The following is a 23009-nucleotide window of genomic DNA, read 5'->3' as shown; positions in this document are numbered from 1 at the left end:
TTTTTATGCTGTTTTATGGAGGTATAATTTACATATAGTAAAATGTAGAAGTAGGGTGTATAGAGCTCAATGAATTTCAAAAGATAGACATAGTCATTTATCACCTATATTCTTTTTCAATTCACTGAAAACTGGTTTCTATCCCCAACCCATGGCTGAAAGCTATAAAATAGCCTCTTAAAATCCCTTTACAGCCTTTGGGTCCCCTTTTCAGTTTGCTGCCTGCCTCTCTGGCTTGTGGTTCTCAGTCTCCATCATGAACTCTTTAGCTTACTCCTTAAATGGAGGAATCCCACACTACTTCTCATTCTACAGTGTCTCTGGGTGACTTTATCTGTTTTCATGACTTCAACTACCCTCTCTGTGCCTCTCTAATATCTATAGCTCTGATCTCCTCCTGGATGTCGACTTTTATGTTAACTGCTTCTGGACATCTCCACTTGGATGTCCAGCAGACATCTCAAACTTACTGTGTCCCAAATGTCACATCTCCCCATCCTCACTACTCCCCATTAAAGACTTGTTCTTTCTCTTATGTTCCAAATCTGTATAAAAGGCACCATCCAATCACAAAAATAAGAGATCTAATTGTTATTCTTGATTCTTCCTTCTCACTTGCCAAATCCAATTAGTCACCAATCTTGTTATTCTACTTTCTTAATATCTCTCTTATTCATCCACTTTCTCCAACCCCACTGTCACTACCTTGGTTCATGCTACTTATGCTAATTGTTGCAATGAACTCCTAACCAGGCCTTCAACCTGTAGTCTTTCTCCCATGTCTTGTCTCACTCCAAACACTTCTCCATACTGCAGCCTGAGTGATTTATTCAAACCATAAATTTTTTGAATTATTTATTTATTTATTCATGATAGAGAGAGAGAGAGAGAGGCTGAGACACAGGAGGAGGGAGAAGCAGGGTCCATGCTGGGAGCCCGACATGGGACTCGATCCCGGGACTCCAGGATTGCGCCCTGGGCCAAAGGCAGGTGCCAAACCGCTAGCCACCCAGGGATCCCCCTCAAACCATAAATTTGATGATGTTACTTCCTTACATAAAACTTTTCAGTAGGTGTTCCTGACTTTCAGGATAATGGCCAAATTCTTTAGCATGCTACAAAAGGTATTTTGTGTTCTGGCCCCTGCGTACCTCTCCTGCTGTTCTTACTCTCCTCATGTTTGAGAGTACGTAGTTCCCTGAATGCTCCATGCTCTTGCTTTTGTGTAAGCTTCTTCCACTGCCTGAAGAGTTCTCCAGGGCAACCCTGGTGGCTCAGCGGTTTGGCGCTGCCTTCAGCCCAGGGCTGGATCCTGGAGACCTGGGATCGAGTCCCACATCGGGCTCCCTATGTGGAGCCTACTTCTCCCTTTGCCTGTGTCTCTGCCTCTCTCTCTCCCTCTCTGTGTGTCTGTCATGAATAAATAAATAAAATCTTAAAAAAAAAGAGTTCTCCATCTCACTCCAACACCTTTTATTTCTCCTTGCCTTTCAAATTAAGCTCATGCATCAGGTCCTCTGGGAAGCCTCCACTGCACTTCTACTTGCAGTTTTGCCATCTAATTATGTATCTGTCGCTCTCACCAGACTATGAGTTTCCTGGGGGCAAGGTCCGTCTTACTTATCTTTTTACTCCCAGAATATTACATGAAAGAAACACTCAAAGAAAGTTGTTAAATGAATGAATGGAGATATTAAGGCCCGGGAGGCTTAGCCTGCCCAGAGACAGGTGGATCAAGCCAAACTCTAAGGATAAGATTGTCTTCATTCAAATCTTGGCCACATTCTGGTGGCCCAGAATATGTGCTCAAGGCTGAAACAGGATTTATCAAAGTAAAGAGCAGAAGACCTAGCCCTAGTCCTTGAAGAATTTTTGGTATCATTTGCAGCAGGAAAAAAAAATAGAAGCTATCTTAGTGAAAGGAAACAAATAGTTAAGGTATAACTGTCAGCCTATAGAAACTCAAGAGAGGAGGAAGAGTCTTTCAGGCTCTGTCAAAGGACACTTTCTCCTTTTTATCAAAGGAGACTTCTGAGGGATGTTGGACCACAGCTGGGCCGGCGTGGCAATGTGAAAGAGGAAACATAATGTCCAGCACAAACTAGAAATGGGGTTAGGTGTGGAGTGCTTTCTTCCTGTGAGCTTACAGTCTTGAGGAACAGACAGACTGAGCAAGAAATAACTGGGATGAAAAGAATCTGGTAGAAAAAGAAAAGAATCTGGTAGGAAGGAATAGGACCTAGAGAAATTAATATAAGCTGAGTCGATCTGGAAAGGCTTAATGAAGTTCCCCTGCAGTTCTGGAGCGAAAACAGTGTCTTATGAAAATAATTCAGATATGTAGTGATTCCAGATTCTAGGTAAAGACATAAAGCCTAAGGCATTACATTTCCCAAATGTGGGACTCTGACATGCTATCTTCTCTGCTCACGGGACTGCCAACCTTCCCGACATATAACTCTTTAGACCCCACCCCATCACTATGGCATGTCTTATATTTTCTTTCGTACATAGCCTGGTGGTCTGCCTGAAGGAAACATCTTTTTATAGAGATTAAGTCAGATTCACTTGGCTTTATTTATTTGAAAGATTTTATTTATTCATGAGAGACACAGAGAAAGAGAGAGAGAGGCAGAGACACAGGCAGAGAGAGAACAGGCTCCATGCAGGGAGCCCAATGTGGGACTCAATCCCAGGACTCCAGAATCAGGCCCTGGGCTGAAGGTGGCGCTAAACCGCTGAGCGCCCCCACCCCCCTTCCCCGGCTGCCACCTTCACTTGGTTTTTCAGAGATCAACCACTCACTAGCTGCATGATCTTGGGCCAATGGGTTAACTCTTTTTTTTTTTAAGTTTATTTTTATTTGTTTAAGTAATCTCTATACCCAATGTGCAGCTTAAGTTCATAACCCTAAGATCAAGAGCCTCATGCTCTTCAGACTGAGCCAGCCAGTTGCCCCAAGTTAACTCTTTTTAAAAACTTTGTCATATTTTAAAAAATATTTTATTTATTTACTTATTTGTGTATTTGAGAGAGAGAGAATGGTGGGGAGGGTAGAGGGAGATAAGAATCTTGAGCAGACTCTGTGCTGAGTGTGGAGCCCCACATGGGGCTCAATCTCATGACCCTGAGATCCTGACCTGAGCCAAAATCAAGGGTCGGATGCTTAACTGACTGAGCCACTCAGGCTCCTCTAAGTTAACTCTTTTTTTTTTTAATCCTCAGTTTTCTGGGTGTAAAGTGGACTAGAAGATCATTTTCATCATTTGACTATTAAACATGTTAATGAGGCTGTTGGATGACAAATGGTAAGTGGACAATGAATGTTAATAATTATTAAAAACAAGAAGTGGGTTCAAACTGATGTCCAAATGCACGGAAAGTCAATCTGTCATTATAGCTGAACCCTGGTTCATCACTTCTATATGAATCAAATGTGTCTACCCCCCGAAGCAAAGTTGACTCCATTCTTTAAAAAAACCCTATTCAAAATAACCAGGATGTTAATATTTTCTCCTTGACCTTCCCAATGAAGGAAGTGGTGGGTGGAAGGGGAAGGTTCCTGTATAACCCTGCTAGGAAGGGAAGTGACCCAGGAGCATCAAGGCAAACCAGTGCGCGGGTCACACTGAAAGCCTAGTTCTTCCCTGATACCACCTTCCAAAAGGATCCTGTGTGCATTTGCTGGGAGGACACATCCATCCCAGCCTCCCTTAGCTCAGGTCAGGGGCAAAAGAGATGAGACTTTCTGCCTACTAACCCAATGGCCATGGACATCAGAGAGTCTGATTTTTAAAAGATGCAACAACTCTGTGTTAACAGTGGGTGTCAGGCAGAAATCTCATTCTCCTAAATTAAAGGTGCCTTCTATGCAGAGAGATTACTAGAAGTCACTCAAATCTTCCTGGGAGGTTTCTGGGGAGCTCTCTTAAAAAGTCCTGGACAGCTGCAGGAACAGCCTTCTGAGTTGGTGTGTGTGTATATACAGTGGGGGTGGGGAGACACCAATTTCCTGTTTGGCCATTATGCTTTAGCTAAAAGCAGAAAGGGACTCTGTTTTGTTCTATAGGTTCTTAGAGAGGAGAGAGTATGTTGTGAATGTGGAGGTCTTGTGGGGGAAGGATCAATCGTGGGGCTGATTTTAGGCTCTCCTCTGACCAGGGCTTATATCTTCTCCATCACTGATGAATTTGCCTTTTGACCTCTTGCATTTTATAGTAAATAATAGAGAAACTGAAGCCTTCTAGAAAGGCTCATCTCTGCTGTTTTTTGTTTTGTTTTGTTTTTGCCACGTCCCATTTACTTCTGTTCTATATTTCACCTTGCATCCGAATAAACCAAAGAACCTACCTTCCCACTCCAAGGGGGAAGCAAGAAAGTTAATCATTTTCTGAGTTTCGTCCTAGGCCCCCAAACACCTGATAACATCTAAAAAGTACTGGATCCCAAACATGTTCCAGGACATTAGCTTCGAACAAAACTCATCTGATACTGGCATCAACACCCTCTACCTTCAATCATTTATGAAATAACACCTATTGTTCACCTGACACTTGCCTTCGATCAGACCCTAGCCTGGATTCCTGAAGGAACACGTACCCTGAACCCCTTTCCAGTGTAAATTCCTGAACCCAAGGGAGGAAGAGACTCACTCACTTTTCCTGACTCTCCCAGACACTCTCTCTGCTATATCTATCACTTACGCTATTCAGTAAACTCCGTTCTCACTTCCTCCTGGCTTCTGTTTGAATTCTATCCTGCACGTAGCCAGAGACCCTTTTGGCTGGTCCTACAGGACCCCCTCTGGGTCCTCAGATCTGGCCTGCCTCCAACTTAATAGTTTAAAGGATCTTTTTGGGAATCTGTTGAGGCAGTAAATCACCACTGGAAATGTGGTTTGTGTAAATCTGGATTTGAATATAATGTTCTCCTAATGCAACTGCATTAAAAAATAGGATCATTAGTGATCATTTATGCATGCACTCAAGTCAAAAAAAACCACTTACCTAAAGGCTGCTATGTAGCCTGTCTTCTAGGTGCTGGTGGCTGAAACTGCATGATTTGGCCACTGCTTCCCTCAATTCGTTTGATCTGACATTCCTTGCTAATCCCTCATCCTACAATTCAGGCATTTGCAAACACTTGCAGCCCCAAGATATGACAAAGGGGCTAATCAAGTGAGCTCTGAAGCCAAGCTGCTCTACTCCTTCCAAACTGTTTGATTCTAGACAAGTCACTTTAAAGTGACTTAACCTCTCTGCACCTCCATTTCTTTACCTGTAAACAGGCATTGTGGGACCTAGGGGCTTCTATGGAGATAAAGTGAGCTTAGAATATAAACTATGAGACTAGAGCCTGACACTTAGTAAATAATGATCATCATTATCATCAGAATGTCCTTCCATTTGGAGGCCTGACAATCCTACTTTTGTCAGATTCTGTTTCAGTGGGAAGGCCACACAGACCTCCCCCAAGGCAGAGTTAACATCTGTTCATTAGTTCTACTCCTGTATTTTTTTTTACTCCTGTATTTTATATGTACTTTTATATGACCTTTATTACATAGAAGTTTGATTGCATTCAAATTTCTGAATCAAAAAGAAGTCTTCAGGGCCTGACATGATCGGAAAAGAGAGTAATCACTATAGGAGAACTTCTTGCTTGTCTAGAAGATGGCTTACCAAAGAACAGACTCCTCCCTACAGAGAACACAGTGCTGGTGGCCAGAGGGGAGATGGGTGGGATGAATGGGAGAAGTAGGTGATGGAGTTCAAGCATACACTTACCATGATGAGCACTGAGTAATATTTGGATGTGTTCAATCACTATACTGTACACCTGAAGCTACTATCACACTGCATGTTAACTATACTGGAATTAAAAAGAGAAAGAGAGAGAAAAACAAAACAAAACAAAAGAAAAAAGAGTAGCTCATTAACTCATCTGAGTGTGTCACTAGTGAACTTGGACTGAACTGGTGAAGGAATATTTTCAGGGTGGAGTGCTTCCTGTCCTGGCCCTGCCTATAACCCATTTGTCAACATCCTGCCTCCCAGCCCGCACTATTGACTGGGCTGCCTGGAGAATGATGCCTGATACCAGCATTTCTTCTTGGCTGGGAGACTAACCACAGGGAACTGCTTTCAGTTCCACAAAAGGCTTCTGGGCCTTCCTTACCATGGCTCTTTCTGCCTCCAGCATTTTCCAGCTCTCCCTTCTCCCTTTTGCTTAGTGGCTCTTCCTTCCATCTTCCCCTCTCTTTTCTGATCTCCTAAGATAGATTCCATTATTTTCCCAGGTGGCCGCTCAGCTCCTCATGGTGGCCCATTCACGACACTTACTACATTTTATAGTAACAATTTCTCTGGCTTTTCTGCTAAATTGCAGGTTTCACAAGCCAGGGACTGTGGCTAGAAGACTAACCCTAGGCACAGTCCCTGACCTATAGGTGATGTGTAGTAACTGGTGCTAGGAGCAAATGTGAATGAATGAGTGAATGAACAGAAGGAGTAAATGCTTGGTAGCAGGCACCCACCTGTGTCATTGTCTTTTTATCTTTCCAAGTGATTCTGTGCACTGTGTGGCTTTAAAAAAAAAAGAAAAAAGAAAAGAAAAGAAAAAGAAAAAGAAAAAGAAATCCTCAGCATCTCTCAAGGAAAGGAAGAAAATTGATCAGGAGACCAATACCTGAAACATTTAGGATTACAAACTAAAGACTCTCAGCATCTGAAAGTTTTCTCCCACTCCCTTCAAAATCCAGCCCTTTTCAATTCAACATGTTTTAAGAGAAAAAAAATTGGGCAGCCCTGGTTTAGCACCGCCTTCAGCCCAGGGTATAATTCTGGAGGCCCAGGATTGAGTCCCATGTCGGGCTCCCTACTTGGAGCCTGCTTCTCCCTCTGCCTGTGTCTCTGCCTCTCTCTGTCTCTGTGTCTCTCATGAATAAATAAATAAAATCTTAAAAAAAAAGAGAGAGAGAAAGTAAAAGAAAAAATATATATAGACAAAATTCTTTAAGGTCAGAATGTTAAGTATGGTTCTCTCTAAGTCTATGTTGACTGACACAGAGGCCACTAGCCAGAAAGGCCACTGACCACTCCAAAGGAGGCTAGTTCAGGTTGACATGTACTGCAAGTGCAAGACACATTTTAGATCTTTTTTTTTTTAATTTTTTTTTTAATTTTTATTTATTTATGATAGTCACAGAGAGAGAGAAGCAGAGTCACAGGCAGAGGGAGAAGCAGGCTCCATGCACCGGGAGCCCGACGTGGGACTCGATCCGGAGTCTCCAGGATCCCGCCCTGGGCCAAAGGCAGGCGCCAAACCACTGCGCCACCCAGGGATCCCCACATTTTAGATCTTGAAGGCATAACATGAAAAAAAGAATTTAAACTATTGGTCATATTGTAGTCATAAGATTATAAGTTGAAATGATAGTTGTTGTTGTTGTTGTTCTTCTTCTTCTACTACTTCTTTTTTAATTAATTAGTAGGCACCATGACCAGAAAGGGGCTTGAACTCACTACTTCAGGATCAAGAGGAACATGCTCGGCCATGCATGAGCCTGCATGGCTCAGTGGGTTAAATGTCTGCCTTCGGCTCAGATCATGATCCCAGGGTCCTGGGATTGAGTCCCATGTTGGGAGTCCCTGCACAGCAGGGAGCCTGCTTCTCCCTCTCCTTCCCACTTGTGCTCTCTCTCTCACTATCTCTGTCTCTCTCTCTCAAGTAAATAAATAAAATTAAAAAAAAAAAAGAATCTCATGCTTCACTGACTGAGCTAGCCAGGTGCCCTAGTAGTACTTCTGGTATATTCAGTTATATAAAACACACTCAATTTGATTCCACTTGTTTCTCTTCATTGTTTTTATTTTTTTTTAATTTTTTATTTATTTATGATAGTCACAGAGAGAGAGAGAGAGAGAGATCGGCAGAGACACAGGCAGAGGGAGAAGCAGGCTCCATGCACCGGGAGCCCGACGTGGGATTCGATCCCGGGTCTCCAGGATCGCGCCCTGGGCCAAAGGCAGGCGCCAAACCGCTGCGCCACCCAGGGATCCCCTTCATTGTTTTTAATAGGGCTACTAGATAACTTAAAATGGCATTTGAGGGGCACCTGGGTGACTCAGTGGCTGAGTGTCTCCCTTTGGCTCAGGTCAAAATCCCAGGGTCCTGAAATCAAGTCCTGCATCAGGCTCCCCACAGGGAGCCTGCTTCTCCCTCTGCCTGTGTCTCTGCCTCTCTCTCTGTGTCTCTCATGAATAAATAAAATCTTTAAAAAAACAAAAAGGCATTTGTGAGCACGTAGAGGTTAGTTTGCAAGCGGGGTCAGGTGGTTACCTCCATTCTGCTCAGAGCTGCTATTTTTTTTTCCAGTCCTTTCCTGGTCTGCTGGTTGCGCTTGAACCCTGGCATTTTCTTCACTGCCTTTGGTGTGACCTCCAGGGCTGGGACTTTGGTGTGGCAATAGGGTCTGCTCCATGTGTCCTGACCTTGGGTCCTGTTTGCCCAATTACTTACCACAGCCCTCAGTTTTTGTCTCTGGCCCTGGCCTGTGACCTGACCGTAACACTACGCAGTTCCCTTTGGGCTCTGGTTTGGTTGTGGTTTTCTCTGTGTTCCCTGCATGTGGGAGTTTGGCAAAAAGAAACGAAATCTGTTCTTCAGGCAGTTATTTTGAAATCATCTATTGGAAAATATCGATAGATGAAAAATATAGTATAAAATGCTGCAAGTTGATCATTATAATAAATAACTTGTCAACATATACAAACTGTTTCCCCTCCGTTCTCTTGAGTTCACGAAGATTGATTCTCCCACAAAGCAACCATTTGGGTAGAGGGTTGAGTGAATCAGTTGGACCACATAACTGTTCTGAGTCTTCAGCTAACTTTCTCAGCCATGTCCAATGAGTTCTTTCACTTCACAAAGGTCAGCTCAGTCCTCTGGCTTGAACTTACTTACTTTCTTTTTTTTTTTTTTAATTTTTTTTTTCGAATTAACTTTCTATGTCAAGTTAGGCTTTCCCAATCATGCCAACTTTAAAAGTCCTTATGCTTATACATGTGAGTGGGAAGGAGAATAACTCTAAATAAACACAAAATTTTAAGCACAATTGTGTCTTCCAAATCTTTACCTGGGTGCCAAGGGAAGTATTTCTCCTCCTCGTTACCATTAACTTTTCTGCCTGCCTGTGGTATACGGGCCAGTAAGCATTGGTGCTTTGGAGTGATAGGACCTAGGTTTTTTTTTTTTCTTTCTTTTAAAGATTTTATTCATTTGTTAATGAGAGACAGAGACACACACACACAGAGAGAGAGAGAGAGAGAGAGAGAGAGAGAGAGAGAGAGCGGCAGAGACACAGGCAGAGGGAGAAGCAGGCTCCGTGCAGGGGGCCTGATGTGGGACTCTATCCCAGGTCTCCAGGATCAGGCCAAGGGCTGAAGGCGGCGCCAAACTGCTGAGCCACCCCTGCTGACTAATGACCTAGGTTTAAATCCTGGTTCTGTCACACACTAGCAGTGTGATTTGGGGCAAGTCATTGGACTTCTCTAAGCCTCAGTCTTCTCCTCTATATATTGGGGATAACATCATCTCATGGAAAACACATGGCCCAGAGGAGCTGTTTATTACATTATTAGCCACTGTCCTGGGGCCTCACTCCTCCCTTTCCTGCTAACATCTACCACAGCTGCCTTTGGCTTAAAAAATTATATGTATCGGGGTACCTGAGTGGCTCAGTGGTTGAGTGTCTACCTTCGGCTCAGGATGTGATCCTGAGGTCCTGGGATCAATAGGGTCTGGCATTGGGCTTCCTGCAGGGAGCCTGCTTCTCCCTCTGCCTATGTCTCTGCCTCTCTCTCTGTGTCTCTCATGAATAAATAAATAAAATCTTTAAAAAATTATATATAATCATATGTATACACATATGTATCTTTCCTGACTTTTAGAAAGAAAAATATGCCCCACTTGACTCTTTTTGGTTAATGCCTTACTTTCTTCCTCATTCCATAGTCAGATCTTAGAAGGTGAATAGCTTACTGCTGTCTGTTCTTTCTTTCCCTTCTTCCCAACCATGTATCATCTGCTCTGGCACTAGCGTGATCCTCAAGATACCACTTCAGCAGTGACCAGTCGGTTGGCAACCCCAGTGGTACCCTGTCCATCCCTGTGCTTCCTGACTTCACTCAGTGCTCACTGCCCCTTCTTGAGATGGTTTTCTTGTCCTGTAGTTCTAACGACCACCAGAAATTTCCCAGACAGATCAGTGTCCCTATAAACTCATGGACACTGAGTGATCCGTTGTAATCTCACCTCCTCTACTGGCTATCCGCTCTTTAAAATGCTAAGTTGCTGGAGACTTGAGACTAGCCCTCTGTCTTCAGACCTTCCACCAGCCCCTGTTCCCTGCCCCTCCCCCACGGGTGACATTCCTTCTTATTGGCCTGTGGTTACTAGGAGCCGGCACCTGCAGCCACACCACAGCCAACTCCTCCCCTCCAGCTCACAAGCGGAAGTGGCTTCCCAGCTAAAGCAAGACCCTCCATCTCTGCCCTAGAGCCCTCCCTTAGGCCTTCTGGGCACCTTTAGGGAAAAGGACAGATCATTAGTGATTTACCTTCAGCCTTTCCCACTCCACTATGTCCTCCCAGCAGCATTTAGGATCTCATCCATCTTTATTTTTAAAAATTTGTTTTAAAGATTTTATTTATTTATTTGACAGAGAAGAGAGAGAGGGAGCAACCGAGTGAGAGAGCGCGCATACAAGTAGTTGGGAGGGGAGAGGGAGAAGTAGACTCTGCTAAGCAGGGAGCCCAAAGAAGGACTCAGTCTCAGGACCCTGATATCATGACCTGAGCCAGAGGCAGATACTCAACTTACAGAGCCACCCAGATGCCCCAGGGATCTCATTCATCTTTAAAAAATTATATTTTTTCTTTGCCCTCACTTCCCCCTCTAGTTACTGCCTTCTCTCCCCTCCTCCATTTTAGCCAAAGCTCTTGAAATCAAGCCCATGCTCTCTGCTTCCTCCTTTTGCTTTCCACTCTGGTTTCTGCCTTAAGGCTCTGCCAAGGGCTCCCTCCATGCCTTGAATTCCAAGTGCTTTATTGGGATGTAGGATTCCCTTAAAAATGAGGGTGGTAATAGTCCTGTCTCTGTGAAACACCTGCAGAGTGCAAATGGATTTTGCAAACTAGCCAAGGTCATCTGGCAAGGGTTTGAAACTAGCCAGTTGGGCTTAGAGTCTGTGCTGTTTGTTGACCACCATGCCACACTGTACTCGGTGCTTCAAACTGAATGGTGTCTGTGCCCAGCCCTCGGCACAGTGCTTTGCATATAGTAGGAAATGCACCAACATGTCTGAGTGAATGAACTCATACTGCCACCACGGTTCTTTGTCTCTTGCTGTTAGAATAACCCACTGATCAAAGGTTCTTAAAAATTGCAGGGGCAAAGGCTCCTGGCTGACTCGGTCGATTGGTGGAGCATATGACTCTTGATCTTGGGGCCATAAGTTTGAGCCCCACAGTGGGTTTAGAAATGACTTAAATAAATAAAACTAAAAAAATAAAAAGCTTAAAAAGTGTAGGGGCAGGGCAGCCTGGGTGGCTCGGCGGTTTAGCGCTGCCTTCGGCTCATGTTGTGATCCTGGAGTCCCGAGATCGAGTCCCGCGTTGGGCTCCCTGCATGGAGCCTACTTCTCCCTTTGCCTGTGTTTCTGCCCACCCCCTCTGTCTCTCATGAATAAATAAATAAAATCTTTTTTAAAAAGTGAAGGGGCTGAGGTTTATGTATATTTTTCTGAAAGAAGGCTTCATTTTCATTAATGCCCCCCCAAAGGTTAATAACTTCTTGATTCATTCATTTCTCTCTCTTTGGTTTTAGTTTCCCCATCCTCCTCCCTTACAACCTGTACACTGCCATTAAATGACTAGATTGTCAGCATATTTATTTATTTATTTATTTATTTATTTATTTATTTATATTTTTTTATATCAGCGTTTTAATTTAATTCTGTCGCTGGTAAAAATGTAAGAACAAATAACCCCCCTGTACCAAAAGTAGCTCTGAGTGCCTCATCGGCTGGCTGCCTCCAAGATAAAAATCAAACACTTTGGTGCAATGGCTAAGACTTTGAGTTATCAAGCCCCAGAACTTTTTACCAGTACTATCCTTCATTTTCCCCCTGCTTGAATCTTCTGTTCCAGTCCAACTGAAGTCTTGTGCCTTTGAAACGTCTGTTCTGACCCACATTTCAGTAGTTCCTTCCGTAGCAATGTGTTAGATTATTTTTATTTTATTTTATTTATTTATTTATTTTATTTATGACAGGCACACAGTGAGAGAGAGAGAGGCAGAGACACAGGCAGAGGGAGAAGCAGGCTCCATGCACCGGGAGCCCGATGTGGGATTCGATCCCGGGTCTCCAGGATCGCGCCCCGGGCCAAAGGCAGGCGCCAAACCGCTGCGCCACCCAGGGATCCCTGTGTTAGATTCTTGATCTAAGCCTGGACTTCTTCTGGGGCTGATAATACGAGGATGATTACTATACAGTCCTTACTTTTGAGAAACTAATCTGGGAGACATATGTGAAAGCAAAATCCCCAAGTTGGTTGGGAAGACAAACTCATGGGAGTTATTCCTGCTTGGAGGTGGGGAGGGTCTGACATAAAGGAGGCTTTCTCTAAGCTAGATGTGTCTGTATTCTTTATACATTTCTTTTATAACAAGCATGCATTAATTTTGTAACCAGGAAAAAAGTCTTAACAGGTAAAGACTGTGATTCACTCAATTCTGACACTTGAATGCCAAGAGGAAAAAAAACCTGTAATCGCCCAAGAATTAGTAAAATTAGGGGCACCTGGCTGGTTTAGTTGATGAAGCATGTGATTCTTGTTCTCTAGGTTGTGAGTAATGGGCAGAAAAGATAAGAAAAGGTGCATGATAAAGGGGTTAGACATTATTCCACATTGTAAGCAAACAAGAGCTTTGGAGGATTTTAAGCAGGGTACTGACATGATTCATTTCAGGAAGACTCTCACCACAGAGTGGAGGACTAGTTGGAGGGTGCTGGAGGAAGTAAGGTATTGTGATCTTTGTCCAGGTGAGAGATACACATGGCCTAATTTACTCAGGAGCCCTGGTGTGTGTGTGTGTGTGTGTGTGTGTGTGTGTGTGTGCGCGCGTGTGCGCGCGCGCGGGGCGGAGGACCTCTAAATTAAGAGGTTTTTAAGACATAGAATGGGCAGAATTTTATTTTCCTGCTTTCCCATATCTTTATAACACTTATCATTTCTTGACATATTTACTTATCTATGGTCTGTCTCCCCCCACCAGGATGTAAATTGCAGGAGAGCAAGGATATTAATTTTGTTCCCTACTCAATCCCCAGGGCCTAACAGTTCCTGGCACATGATAGGTACTAAACAATTATTTGTTGAAGGCATACAGTTTAGCTAGGAAGGAGAAATATAGGGTAATAGCCAGTAGGGGAAGATTTCCAAACTCTAGTCTAATTTAGCTCCTGTATCTCCTATTAATCTCTTCCAGAGCTCAGTCTCCAGTTAAGTGTTTGCCCCCAAAATAAAATGTGTCTGCTTCTGCCTCTCGTCCTTGTCTCAGCCTGAGCTAACAATCTTTCCTGTTCCGTCTACATTCCCTACCTGCCCTCCAGCTACCTCTACTTTTTCCTCTGTAGAAACCCTGGTTTTCTGGATTCCCTTAAGATCCTTGGCCAGATGCTTAGACAGTTTTCATATTTTTAAAAAAGATTTTTATTTTTATTTTTATATTATTTTATTTTTTAAAGATTTTATTTGTTTACTCATGAGAGAGAGAGAGAGGCAGAGACACAGGCAGAGGGAGAAGGGAGCCTGATGCGGGACTTGATCCCAGGATCCCGGGATCTTGCCCTGAGCGGAAGGCAGCTCAACCGCTGAGCCACTCAGGCATCCCTAAAAAGATTTTTATTTATTTATGAGAGACACAGAGACATAGGCAGAGGGAGAAGCAGGCTCCCGGTGGGGTACCTGATGTGGGACTCGATCCCAGGACCCTGGCTGGGATCATGCTGAGCCAAGGGCAGATGCTCAACCACTGAGCCACCCAGGTGCCCCAATGAGTTCTCACATTGTTATACGATCACATACCTGCTAGATACTCTGCCTTTGTCTTTCTAGATCCACACTGTTCTTTTCCAGAGGCTGGCCTGTCATCTGGGCTCACTTACCCTTAGGCTCCCACTTGGATTTAGCCAGTGGGGGAGGTACCATAGGAGACCTGAGGGCAAGAGAGAGAGGTAGGGCTGCATTTCTGTAAGTTCCTATCGTCTCTCTTTCCTTCAGCTATTGTTCTCACGAAGCACTAGTTTCAGGCCTCTGGCTGATAATGGCTTCTCAGCAGATGCCAGTCCCGGGTTGCTTTACTATCCCTTGTTGGTTTCCCTCAACCCTGCCCGCATCTTTGTATATGGTCCCTTCATTAGCTCTCTTCAGTTATACATTTTGAGCAGGCCATCTGTTTCCTGCTGATCTTGGAGGATACAAAAGCAAAAATACAGAATTCTATCTTTTTTGAAAAGTTGAAATATGATTCACGAAATTCACCCTTTTAAAGTATACAGTTCAGTTTCAGGTTCCTAGTAGAGTAGAACAAATTGTATCTTTTCCCAAATAATATGTAATCAAATGTTTTCCAAGTTACTCCTTTCTGCTTACTCAGTGGTAAGTTACACAATTTTATACATAGTTAAGTTACTCCAACTTTTACATCACAAATAAGGCTATAGTAAATATTGTACATGTGGCCATTCTCTTCTTTGGGGAGGGTTATTTCCCTGAGGAAAAGTTTCCAGGAGTGGTATGAGTCAAAGGGCCTACATCTCTTTTAAGGCTCTTCAGAAATAAAGTAAATTGCTTCTTAAAAGGATGATACCAATTCACATTGCCACAGCTTTCTCTGAATGTACCAGTTACATCATCTTATTCGAACTGAATAGTGTAGAAGGCATGTATATTTTGGCAATGTAGTATGTGATATTACCGTTTGAATTTCTTTGATAGCTATACCAACCCTGAGCCATTTAAAGCCGTGTTTAGCTATATGGGAATGCAGGGACAGTGATCTTGGGGAGGATTATTAAATGGATAAATGATGGAAGAATGTTAAGATAAATTACACAGAATTGGTCATACTGGTCTAGGAGCATTAATGGCTCTCTTTTAATGGACTCTTTGGAATCAACACTTTCCATTCCTCCAATTAAACATATTGACTACTATCCATGACCTATTGAATGCTTTCATCTCTGGAATTCCTACACACTTCTCCCTATCAGTTGAATTAGATGCCTAACAAGAGTCTGTTGTGTTTGGTCCCAAACCTCCTTATGACAGATGTATCCCAAGCGTAATTAATTTAAGTTACACAAACTGATGAAACATAAGCATGAAAAGAAAGAGTTGTTTCTATGAAATGTCAGTTGAATGCTTTGGATATATTAGCTAACAACCAGTTGAAAATTACTGTCAAACCAGATGTGGGTGAAACAATTACAGAGGATTTTTTTTTTAAAGGAGAAGCCTTCACTTACATTGCTTTGCAAGAAATTTTAAGTTCTTAGTCAACTTTAAAGAAACAAATTGGAAAGCACAGAAAATACACTGTGGATAGGATTTATTTAAGAAAGGGCTCAAGAACACTCTAGTCAGCAATCTTGCTCAAAGAAAAGGTTTGGCCTCACATCAAAAGATTGGCAAATGGGTGTTCCTTGTGTGTTTTTTTTTTTAAGATTTTATTTATTTATTCTTGAGAGATACAGAGAGAGGCAGAGACATAGGCAGAAGGAGAAGCAGGCTCCCTGTGGGGAGCCTGATGTGGAACTCGATCCAAGGACCCCAGAATCATGACCTGATCCAAAGGCAGATGTTCAACCATGAGCTGCCCAGGCGCCCCTGTTCATTATAGGTTTTATGTGACAATGAGATGTAAAGGTATGGATTTGCCATTTTAAAAATAATTCACTGATTAATATACTTTTCTGTTCAACTAACTACTGGGTCAGATCTAATTTGTTTGGGCAAGGATAGGTCCTTATTCCCTGACTTTGATTTGTTTTCATAGGAGGGCAGGTAGGAGAGAATTTGTCCTGGACTTACCTAACTGGTGAATTTGGATCTGCCTGCCCTCAGAGAGAGTGCAAGCTTCTCTAATCAGATCTAATCAGACATAGTGAAAATGCTAGGCCCCCTCAAGGGGGAGAGTGGAATTCTGGGGGAGATCATTTTAATTCAGGGAATATTAAAAAGCATACTGGTAATCAGCCAACCCACCTTCTTGAGTTCAGCTCTATTGGTGATAGAGTTGTAATTTCATCTTCTCATTGGGTCTGGACTTAGAAGAAAGGGATGGTACTTACTGTCCCTATCATATTCCAACAGTGGTGGATAAGATAGCTTCTGTGTACTGTCACAATCAAGATACATTATTTTACCTTTTATTTTTTAAGATTTTATTTACTCATGAGAGACACACACAGTGAGAGAGAGAGAGGGAGGGAGAGAGAGAGAGAGAGAGAGGCAGAGACACAGAGGGAGAAGAGCAGGCTCCATGCAGGGAGCCTGATGTGGGACTTGATCACGCCCTGGGCCGAAGGCAGGTGCTAAACCGCTGAGCCACGAGGGATCCCTCCCTTTTATTTTAGTCTGTGATTCTGTTCATGCAAATGAAAAGTTGTCGCTGGTTTACAGGTGGTGGTCTAGCCTTGTCTGAAGTTCAATCTGTATCTCAAGCTACACAAAGAAGAAAGCATTTATAGCTCCCGAGAAATACTGGTATCAGGTAATATTTGCTAAGAAGGGAAGAGAAACCCAAACATGGCTTGTGCCAATTCTTTTGTCCCCGCCCCCACCATATCCTGAGAGAGGCTTGACTGTCCTGTTGATTTCTGGGACCTGTAAACATGGCAAACTTAAGGTCACTATCTGTATGGCTATTTAAATGAGACTGGTAAACACAGAAGGGAATATCCCTAGCCTCTTTTCAATGTTCTTTGAGGCATTTTGAACCCTATAGTGGGTCATAAGATCAATGTAGTAGGTCCTGACCAGTATTTAAAAAGAAATAAAAATAATCAAGTTGAGGGACACCTGGGTGGCTCAGTGGTTGAGCATCTGCCTTTGGCTCAGGATGTGATCTGGAGTCCTGGGATTGAGTCCCGCATCAGGCTCTCCCTGGAGGGAACCTGCTTCACACTCTGCCTATGTCTCTGGCTCTCTCTCTCTGTGTCTCATGGAAAAATAAAGTCTTTGAAAAAAAAGAAAAAAAATCAAGTTAAAAATATCAGCCAGCAGTGCCTAAGAGTAATATTTCATGAAACTTCTGTCTCAGAGGTATATTTGTGTACATGCATGTGTATATTCTGGGTTGAGATGTGCAGTATATTTTGCATAGAGGGCCAGAGTTAAAAATGTTAGCCAAAAATATTATTCAGCAATAAAAAAAAGAAGGAAATCCTGCCATTTTTGACAATATGGATGAATCTTGAGGGCATTATGCTAAGTGAAATAAGTCAGAGAAAGACAAATACTGTATGACCTCACTCATCTGTGGAATCTAAAAAAAGCCAAACTCATAGAAAGTTGTAAAAAAAAAAAAAAGCACTGGTTTAAGGTGAACATTTCTTCTTCCTCTCATCCTCGGTCTTTGCTAATCTGTTCTCTCTGAAACTCTGGTGCCTTGTGAATTAAAATTATAGTAATCAACAGGCAGAGAAGCAAGGGCCAATTCTCATTCTGTAAATAGTTGGAATGCAAAAACTGCTGCTTCTACCTCACTGCTCTGAGTCAATCAAATATCCAAATATCATTAAGATAGAAAGGCTGAGATCCAGAACCTCATTATAAGTAAGAGGTTACAGGAAAGTTTACTTTAAAATTTATCACCTGCCCAGTTCAAGCGCTGGGGGTTCTTAGCGGCAAATTCCAAAGGGTTCAGCTTGGCATTTGGGGCCATGGTCCCATCTTATGTTTCTGAGCTGAATGTTCTAACTTCTCTCCACCTTGAATCCTAGTTGAAGCAGTTGCTTCAAGCAAACTGCTCCATTGGTGTTCCCTGAACACTCCACCCATTTCTTATTTTGTGTCCTTGGTTACAGTATTCCTTCTGGTGAGGGCAGTCTCCCCAACTAGCCCAGCTCTGCTAACCTAAGTTCCTTCCATCATTCAAAGATCCATTTGCAATTTCCTTTCTTTTTGATTCCTTTTTAATTTTATTTTTTTTATTTTTTTTTTATGTCTGGGTGGCTTAGCTGTTGAGCCTCTGCTTTAGGTTCAGGGTGTGATCCTGGGATCCCGGAACCAGGATTGAATCCAGCATTGGGCTCTTGCAGGGAGCCTGCTTCTCCCTCTGCTTGTGTCTCTGCCTCTCTCTCTCTGTGTGTGTCTGATATGAATAAATACATAAATCTTTAAAACAAAAAACAAACAACCCACATTTTTTTTTTAAAGGAGGCTCCATGCCCAATGTGGGGCTTTAACTCAAGACCCTGAAATTGAGTTGCATGCTCTACCAACTGAGCCCGCCAGGAGCCCTTCCTTTCTTTTTTTCTTTTCTTTATTTTATTTTTTTCCTTTCTTCATTCCTAATATCTTTTTCAAGTCCATAAAGATCTCTTAAAAAATTCCTTTCTTAAAAATACTTAAAAAATATCACTTTTCCTGATTTGAAGAGAAATATTAATGTGCTGTAAAAATAAGAAAATTAAGAAGTCACAAAAGAAAATAAAAATCCCATTTATCTAGGCATGATGTGTGATACGCATAGTATTTTTATATATTACAAGCTAGTTTTATATCATCTTGTGATGTCCTTTTCAATTACTAATATTTCCATGTCATTAATCTTTTCCTTCAACATGATTTTTAATGGCTACAAATAAACTATAATGTATTTAACAATCATGACATTGGGTTACTTTGTTTTTCACATACGGTGCTATACTTTGGGGGGGGAGTAGAAATGGGGTGGTATCCAGGGTACAATGAGAAATTTCCTATAATAGCACAATAGAATATTGGGAATAGACAATTAGGGCCAATAGGATAATTAGGGGAAATATAAGTTCCCCTATGAATCTTTGGGAATATCAGCGGGTATGTTGGGTTTCTCACTTTAAGAGGAATAGGGGTTTGAGCCAATTGCACTTAAGTTTTAAAGGACAGTAACCCCAGAAGGCCTATGGGTGACTTTGGGGGTCATCTAGGTAGCTGATCCATGGAAACACAGAGGACTCAGTATGTATGTTTTCTCACCTCAAAATATTTCTATCTTCATGCATCCTTTAAATCTTGTAGGAAGAGGTCTGCCTCCTTGATTCCTTCCTCTGCCTCCACCAGCCCTATCTCATTTTCCTTTTCTGGGATCTTCCACCATTAATTATCCCATCTCTTATCTCTTACTCTCTCCCCTCTGCTCCTTTATTATGAGAGCTCCACCTCATACTGAGGTAGGGGCGGGGAATAAAGAAATCACCTCTCTCCTTTGCTCGTACTCCCCCCGGAGCTACAGGCCTCTCCGCCTCACTGCCAAACTTCTTGGGAGGATCACCCTTGCCTGCGCTCATTGATTCCCGAGCTCCTTATCCGAGGGCTCACTGCCTGGCAGGCGCGCCGCGGGCCCTGGCCGAAAGTTCGTTCCACCCCTCTTGCAAGTTGGCATCTCCTTCCCGGGTCTTCAGGAGTTTCCCCGCGGCCAGCGGTGGGCGCCCACTGTCAGACCGCAGGGCCTGACCTGGCGGCCCCCCTCCGGGCCGTTCGCGGGCCTCTCTGAGGTCTCCCCGCGCACAGAGCTCCCCCATCGCTCAGAGAGCTCTCAGCCCGCGCGTCCTCACCGCCGCTCGCCGCGGGCCTCGCGTCGGAGCGCCCCCCGCCTCCGAGCCGGCGGGCGAGTCCCCGAGGCCGCAGTGACCGCACAGCGAGGGCGCGCCCGCCGAGCGCGGGCTCCCTGCACCTGGCAGCCTCTAGCTAGGCCCCGCTACGTGCCGGGTCCAAGGGCCGAGGACGCTGTCCCGGTGCGGAGGCACCCGCCCTGCCCGTCCGCCGGGGTCCCCCTAGCGGGAGACGGCGGCCCTTGCCCCGGGCCCTCGGCCGGGGGGCGCGGCGGGGTCCGGCCGGGGCGCGCGGGGTCGGGGGTCCAGCCCTGCGCGGCGCCGCCCCAGCCCCGCCCGCCCGGCCGCCGCCGCCGCCGCCGCCGCCGCCGCCGCCGCCGCCGTCGGGCCCGCGCAGCGTAGCCAGCCTCGGGGCGGGAGCGGGAGCGGGAGCGGGAGCGGGAGGCCCGAGGCCCGGCCCAGGCCGGGCAGCCCCTCCGCCGAGCCGCTCTGGGCGGGCGCCCAGGTCCGAGTCGCCTTCCGCCCGCCCCGCCCTCACCCCCCCCCCCGCCCGCGGCCCCAGCCGGGTCCCGCCGCCAGGCCGGCTCCCGCCCCCGCTCCGCCCCCGGAGCCGCAGCCCCGCCCGCCACCGCCGTCGCCATGTTGTGGCTCCCGCAGCCAGCGCTGGGGACGCGCGCGGCCGAGCCCGGGGCCTGCAGCCGCCGCCGCCGCCAGGTAAGCGCCCCCCCGCGGGCCGGGCCGGGGCGGGGAGCCCGAGGTCGCGGCCGCCGCTGCCGCCGAGGCCGCCTCCGCCCGCCTCCGCCCGCCTCCGCCCGCCTCAGCCCGCGGCCCGGGGCCGCGCCGAGCCGGGGCCGAGTCCGCGCCCGCGCCGCGGCCCTGCAGCCGGGCGGACCCTGCGCGCCGCCCGAGGCGAGGCGGCAGCCACTTCCCCCGACCGCCGCCTGGCGGGCCGCGGCTGCCACCCCACCCCGCCCCCGGCCGCCCGCCCGCCCGCCGGGCCGCCCGCCCCCGCCGCCGCCCGCCGCCCGCCGCCGCCGCCGCCGCCGCCGCCGCCGCCGCCGCCGCCGCCGCGTCCTCCCCGCGCGGGACAGGCGGCCGCCCCAGCCCCGCGGCCCCCCGCCCGGCGGCGGATAACGGTGCCGCGTCTCCCGGCCGGGGCGCCCTGTCAGCCCTGCGGTCCCCGCCGCGCCGAGCGCTGGCGCCGTCCTGGGCCGACACTTCGGGGGTCGACCCTCCTGGGCGCCCCTCGGGCCCTCCCCCGCCTCCGCCCAAGTTCTGACCCCGGGGGAGGTTTCTTCGGGAGCAGACAGGTATTCCTGCTCCGGAGCTGGGGTCTTCAGGGGGTGACCAGGCCTGTTGATCGGGGTGGAAAGGCTCTCTCTGCAGGGGCTCTTCCTGCCAACCTGGGTTGGGGCGGGGGGGGGCGCTCAATGTGACCCGAGGGAGGACAGGGGAGCGTCTGCTGGGCAGATGGCCTCCTGGCCTTGGATCAGCGGGGGTGAGGGGGAGGGGTCCAGACGACCTTAGGTATGCCTGTTCCTGAGATCCCCGGGATTGTGGGAGCTGCTCAGGGATTTTTAACTTTTTGTTTCTTGGAGTAGGCCAGAGGTGGCATTAAAAGTCCTGGGTTGGAACAAATCCACGGGCCCACCCAGGGAAGCATGCCTGGCACCCAGGACTAGCCTAGAATAGGACTGGCAGCAGGAGAATGGGACTTGGGGGTAAGACAGTATTTGGCCTCTGACTGACCCACTTGCCTTCAGCTCTGTGTTCGTGTAGGGCCTGTAGGGTGCATCTAGTGGTGTGTACAGTGTGGCTGAGCATACAGGATGTGGACAGACAGATGCCTGGCCTGGTGGGTGCTTGCTGGGATTTCGTGGGTCGGTTTCCTCAAACTAACAGGTACATGACACAGTGAAAGGGAGGAGGGAGTCTGGTGCTAGCACACGTATTTTGACAATTTTTCCAATGGTCATGGCTTTGATTCCGCCCCCCCCCCCCCCGTAACTTTTTACTGAGCACTTATTATGTGTTGAGCCCTGGACTAGGTGCTGGGAGGATGGTGGTAAACCAGAAGGACATGTGTTAGCTTGAGCCTGGAGCCAGCCTAGTGGGAAAGCCCAATAATAAATAATCTTGAAATTTCATTTCACATCAAATATTTGCCAACAAATATGGGCCAGGCATTGTTTTAGGTGCTGTGAAGAAGGCAAGCAAAAATAACTGCCCTTGTGGAGCTCTCAGTCTACTGGTAGTGTGTGTGTGTGTGTGTGTGTGTGTGTGTGTGTGACAGTAAAATGGAGTATATAGTGAAAAAGCCTCTAAAAAGGGACTATGGGGCTAAATGCTAGGAAGAAAAAGAAGATAGGGAAGGAGGATTTGAGATATTGAGTGGGGGTTGAATTTACATTCAAGTGGCCTGGGAAGGTCTTCTAAGAAGGTAGCTTTTCAATAAAACTTTGAAGGAAGTGGTAAGCTAATCATTTCAAACTGTGCTGAGTTCGAGAAAGGAAAGATGAGCAGAGTGCTGAGAGTGATGGGCCCTGATTTGATTTGGGGGCTTAAGGAAGGCTTCCCTGAGGAAGTGACGTCCAGGCTGAGAGCTGAAGGAGGGTTAAGAGTTAACCATGTGTGGAGCAGCACGGAGCCTGGCAAGTTGGAGGAAGTGAAAGAGGCCTCTGTGGCTGGAGGGGGAGAGGGAGAGGGGAGATGAGTCTGTAGAGAGGTCAGTTAGATCACAGGGGGCCTTGGGGACAGAGTGCCTTCCTCCCCCACCCCTCCCTCTGCTTTGGTTTGTATCCTCAGTGAAATTAGGAACCTTTGAAGGGTTTCTAGTGATTGACATGATGACATTTACATTTTAAAAGGTCTCTGGCCTCTCTGTATGGGGAATGGACTTTGAGATAAGCAGGTAAGGCGAGGCTTTGTGTGTTGAGTGGCCTAACTATTGGATCTGCTCAGAAAAGCCTCGAGCAGTCTGAGGGAGATTCTTTTCCTCCAAGTGTTTTGCGCAGCTTTTAGGAAGGGAAATGAAGATGAATTAGAGTTTATGGAGTGCCTGCTAGATGGGAGAATCCATTTGAGAGACTTTTGCAAACATCATATTTAACTTCATCCCCTCTAC

At 46.0% G+C, this 23009-nt stretch overlaps 1 protein-coding gene across 3 annotated transcripts in view; it reads left to right on the top strand.

The window, feature by feature from the left end:
* Positions 1-20465: 20465 nt before the first annotated feature.
* ZNF592 (zinc finger protein 592) overlaps positions 20466-23009 on the top strand; it is a 51619-nt gene continuing 49075 nt past the window's right edge. Inside the window, exon 1 of one of the 3 annotated variants that reach the window (XM_055326447.1) lies at positions 20466-20599. Coding sequence is in view for 1 of the 3 variants with exons in the window: in XM_055326446.1 (XP_055182421.1) it covers positions 21715-21787 (73 nt within the window). In the remaining 2 variants the exon portion in view is untranslated. Of the gene's footprint in view, positions 20600-21616; positions 21788-23009 lie in introns of those variants that run through there. The other 2 variants (XM_055326449.1, XM_055326446.1) reach the window with 2 other exon arrangements.

This window comes from Nyctereutes procyonoides, unplaced genomic scaffold (genome assembly GCF_905146905.1).
Source record: "Nyctereutes procyonoides isolate TBG_1078 unplaced genomic scaffold, NYPRO_anot_genome, whole genome shotgun sequence".
Taxonomy (NCBI): domain Eukaryota; kingdom Metazoa; phylum Chordata; class Mammalia; order Carnivora; family Canidae; genus Nyctereutes; species Nyctereutes procyonoides.
The sequence above is the reverse complement of the archived record's forward strand: the minus strand, read 5'-3'. Positions and strand labels throughout refer to the sequence as shown.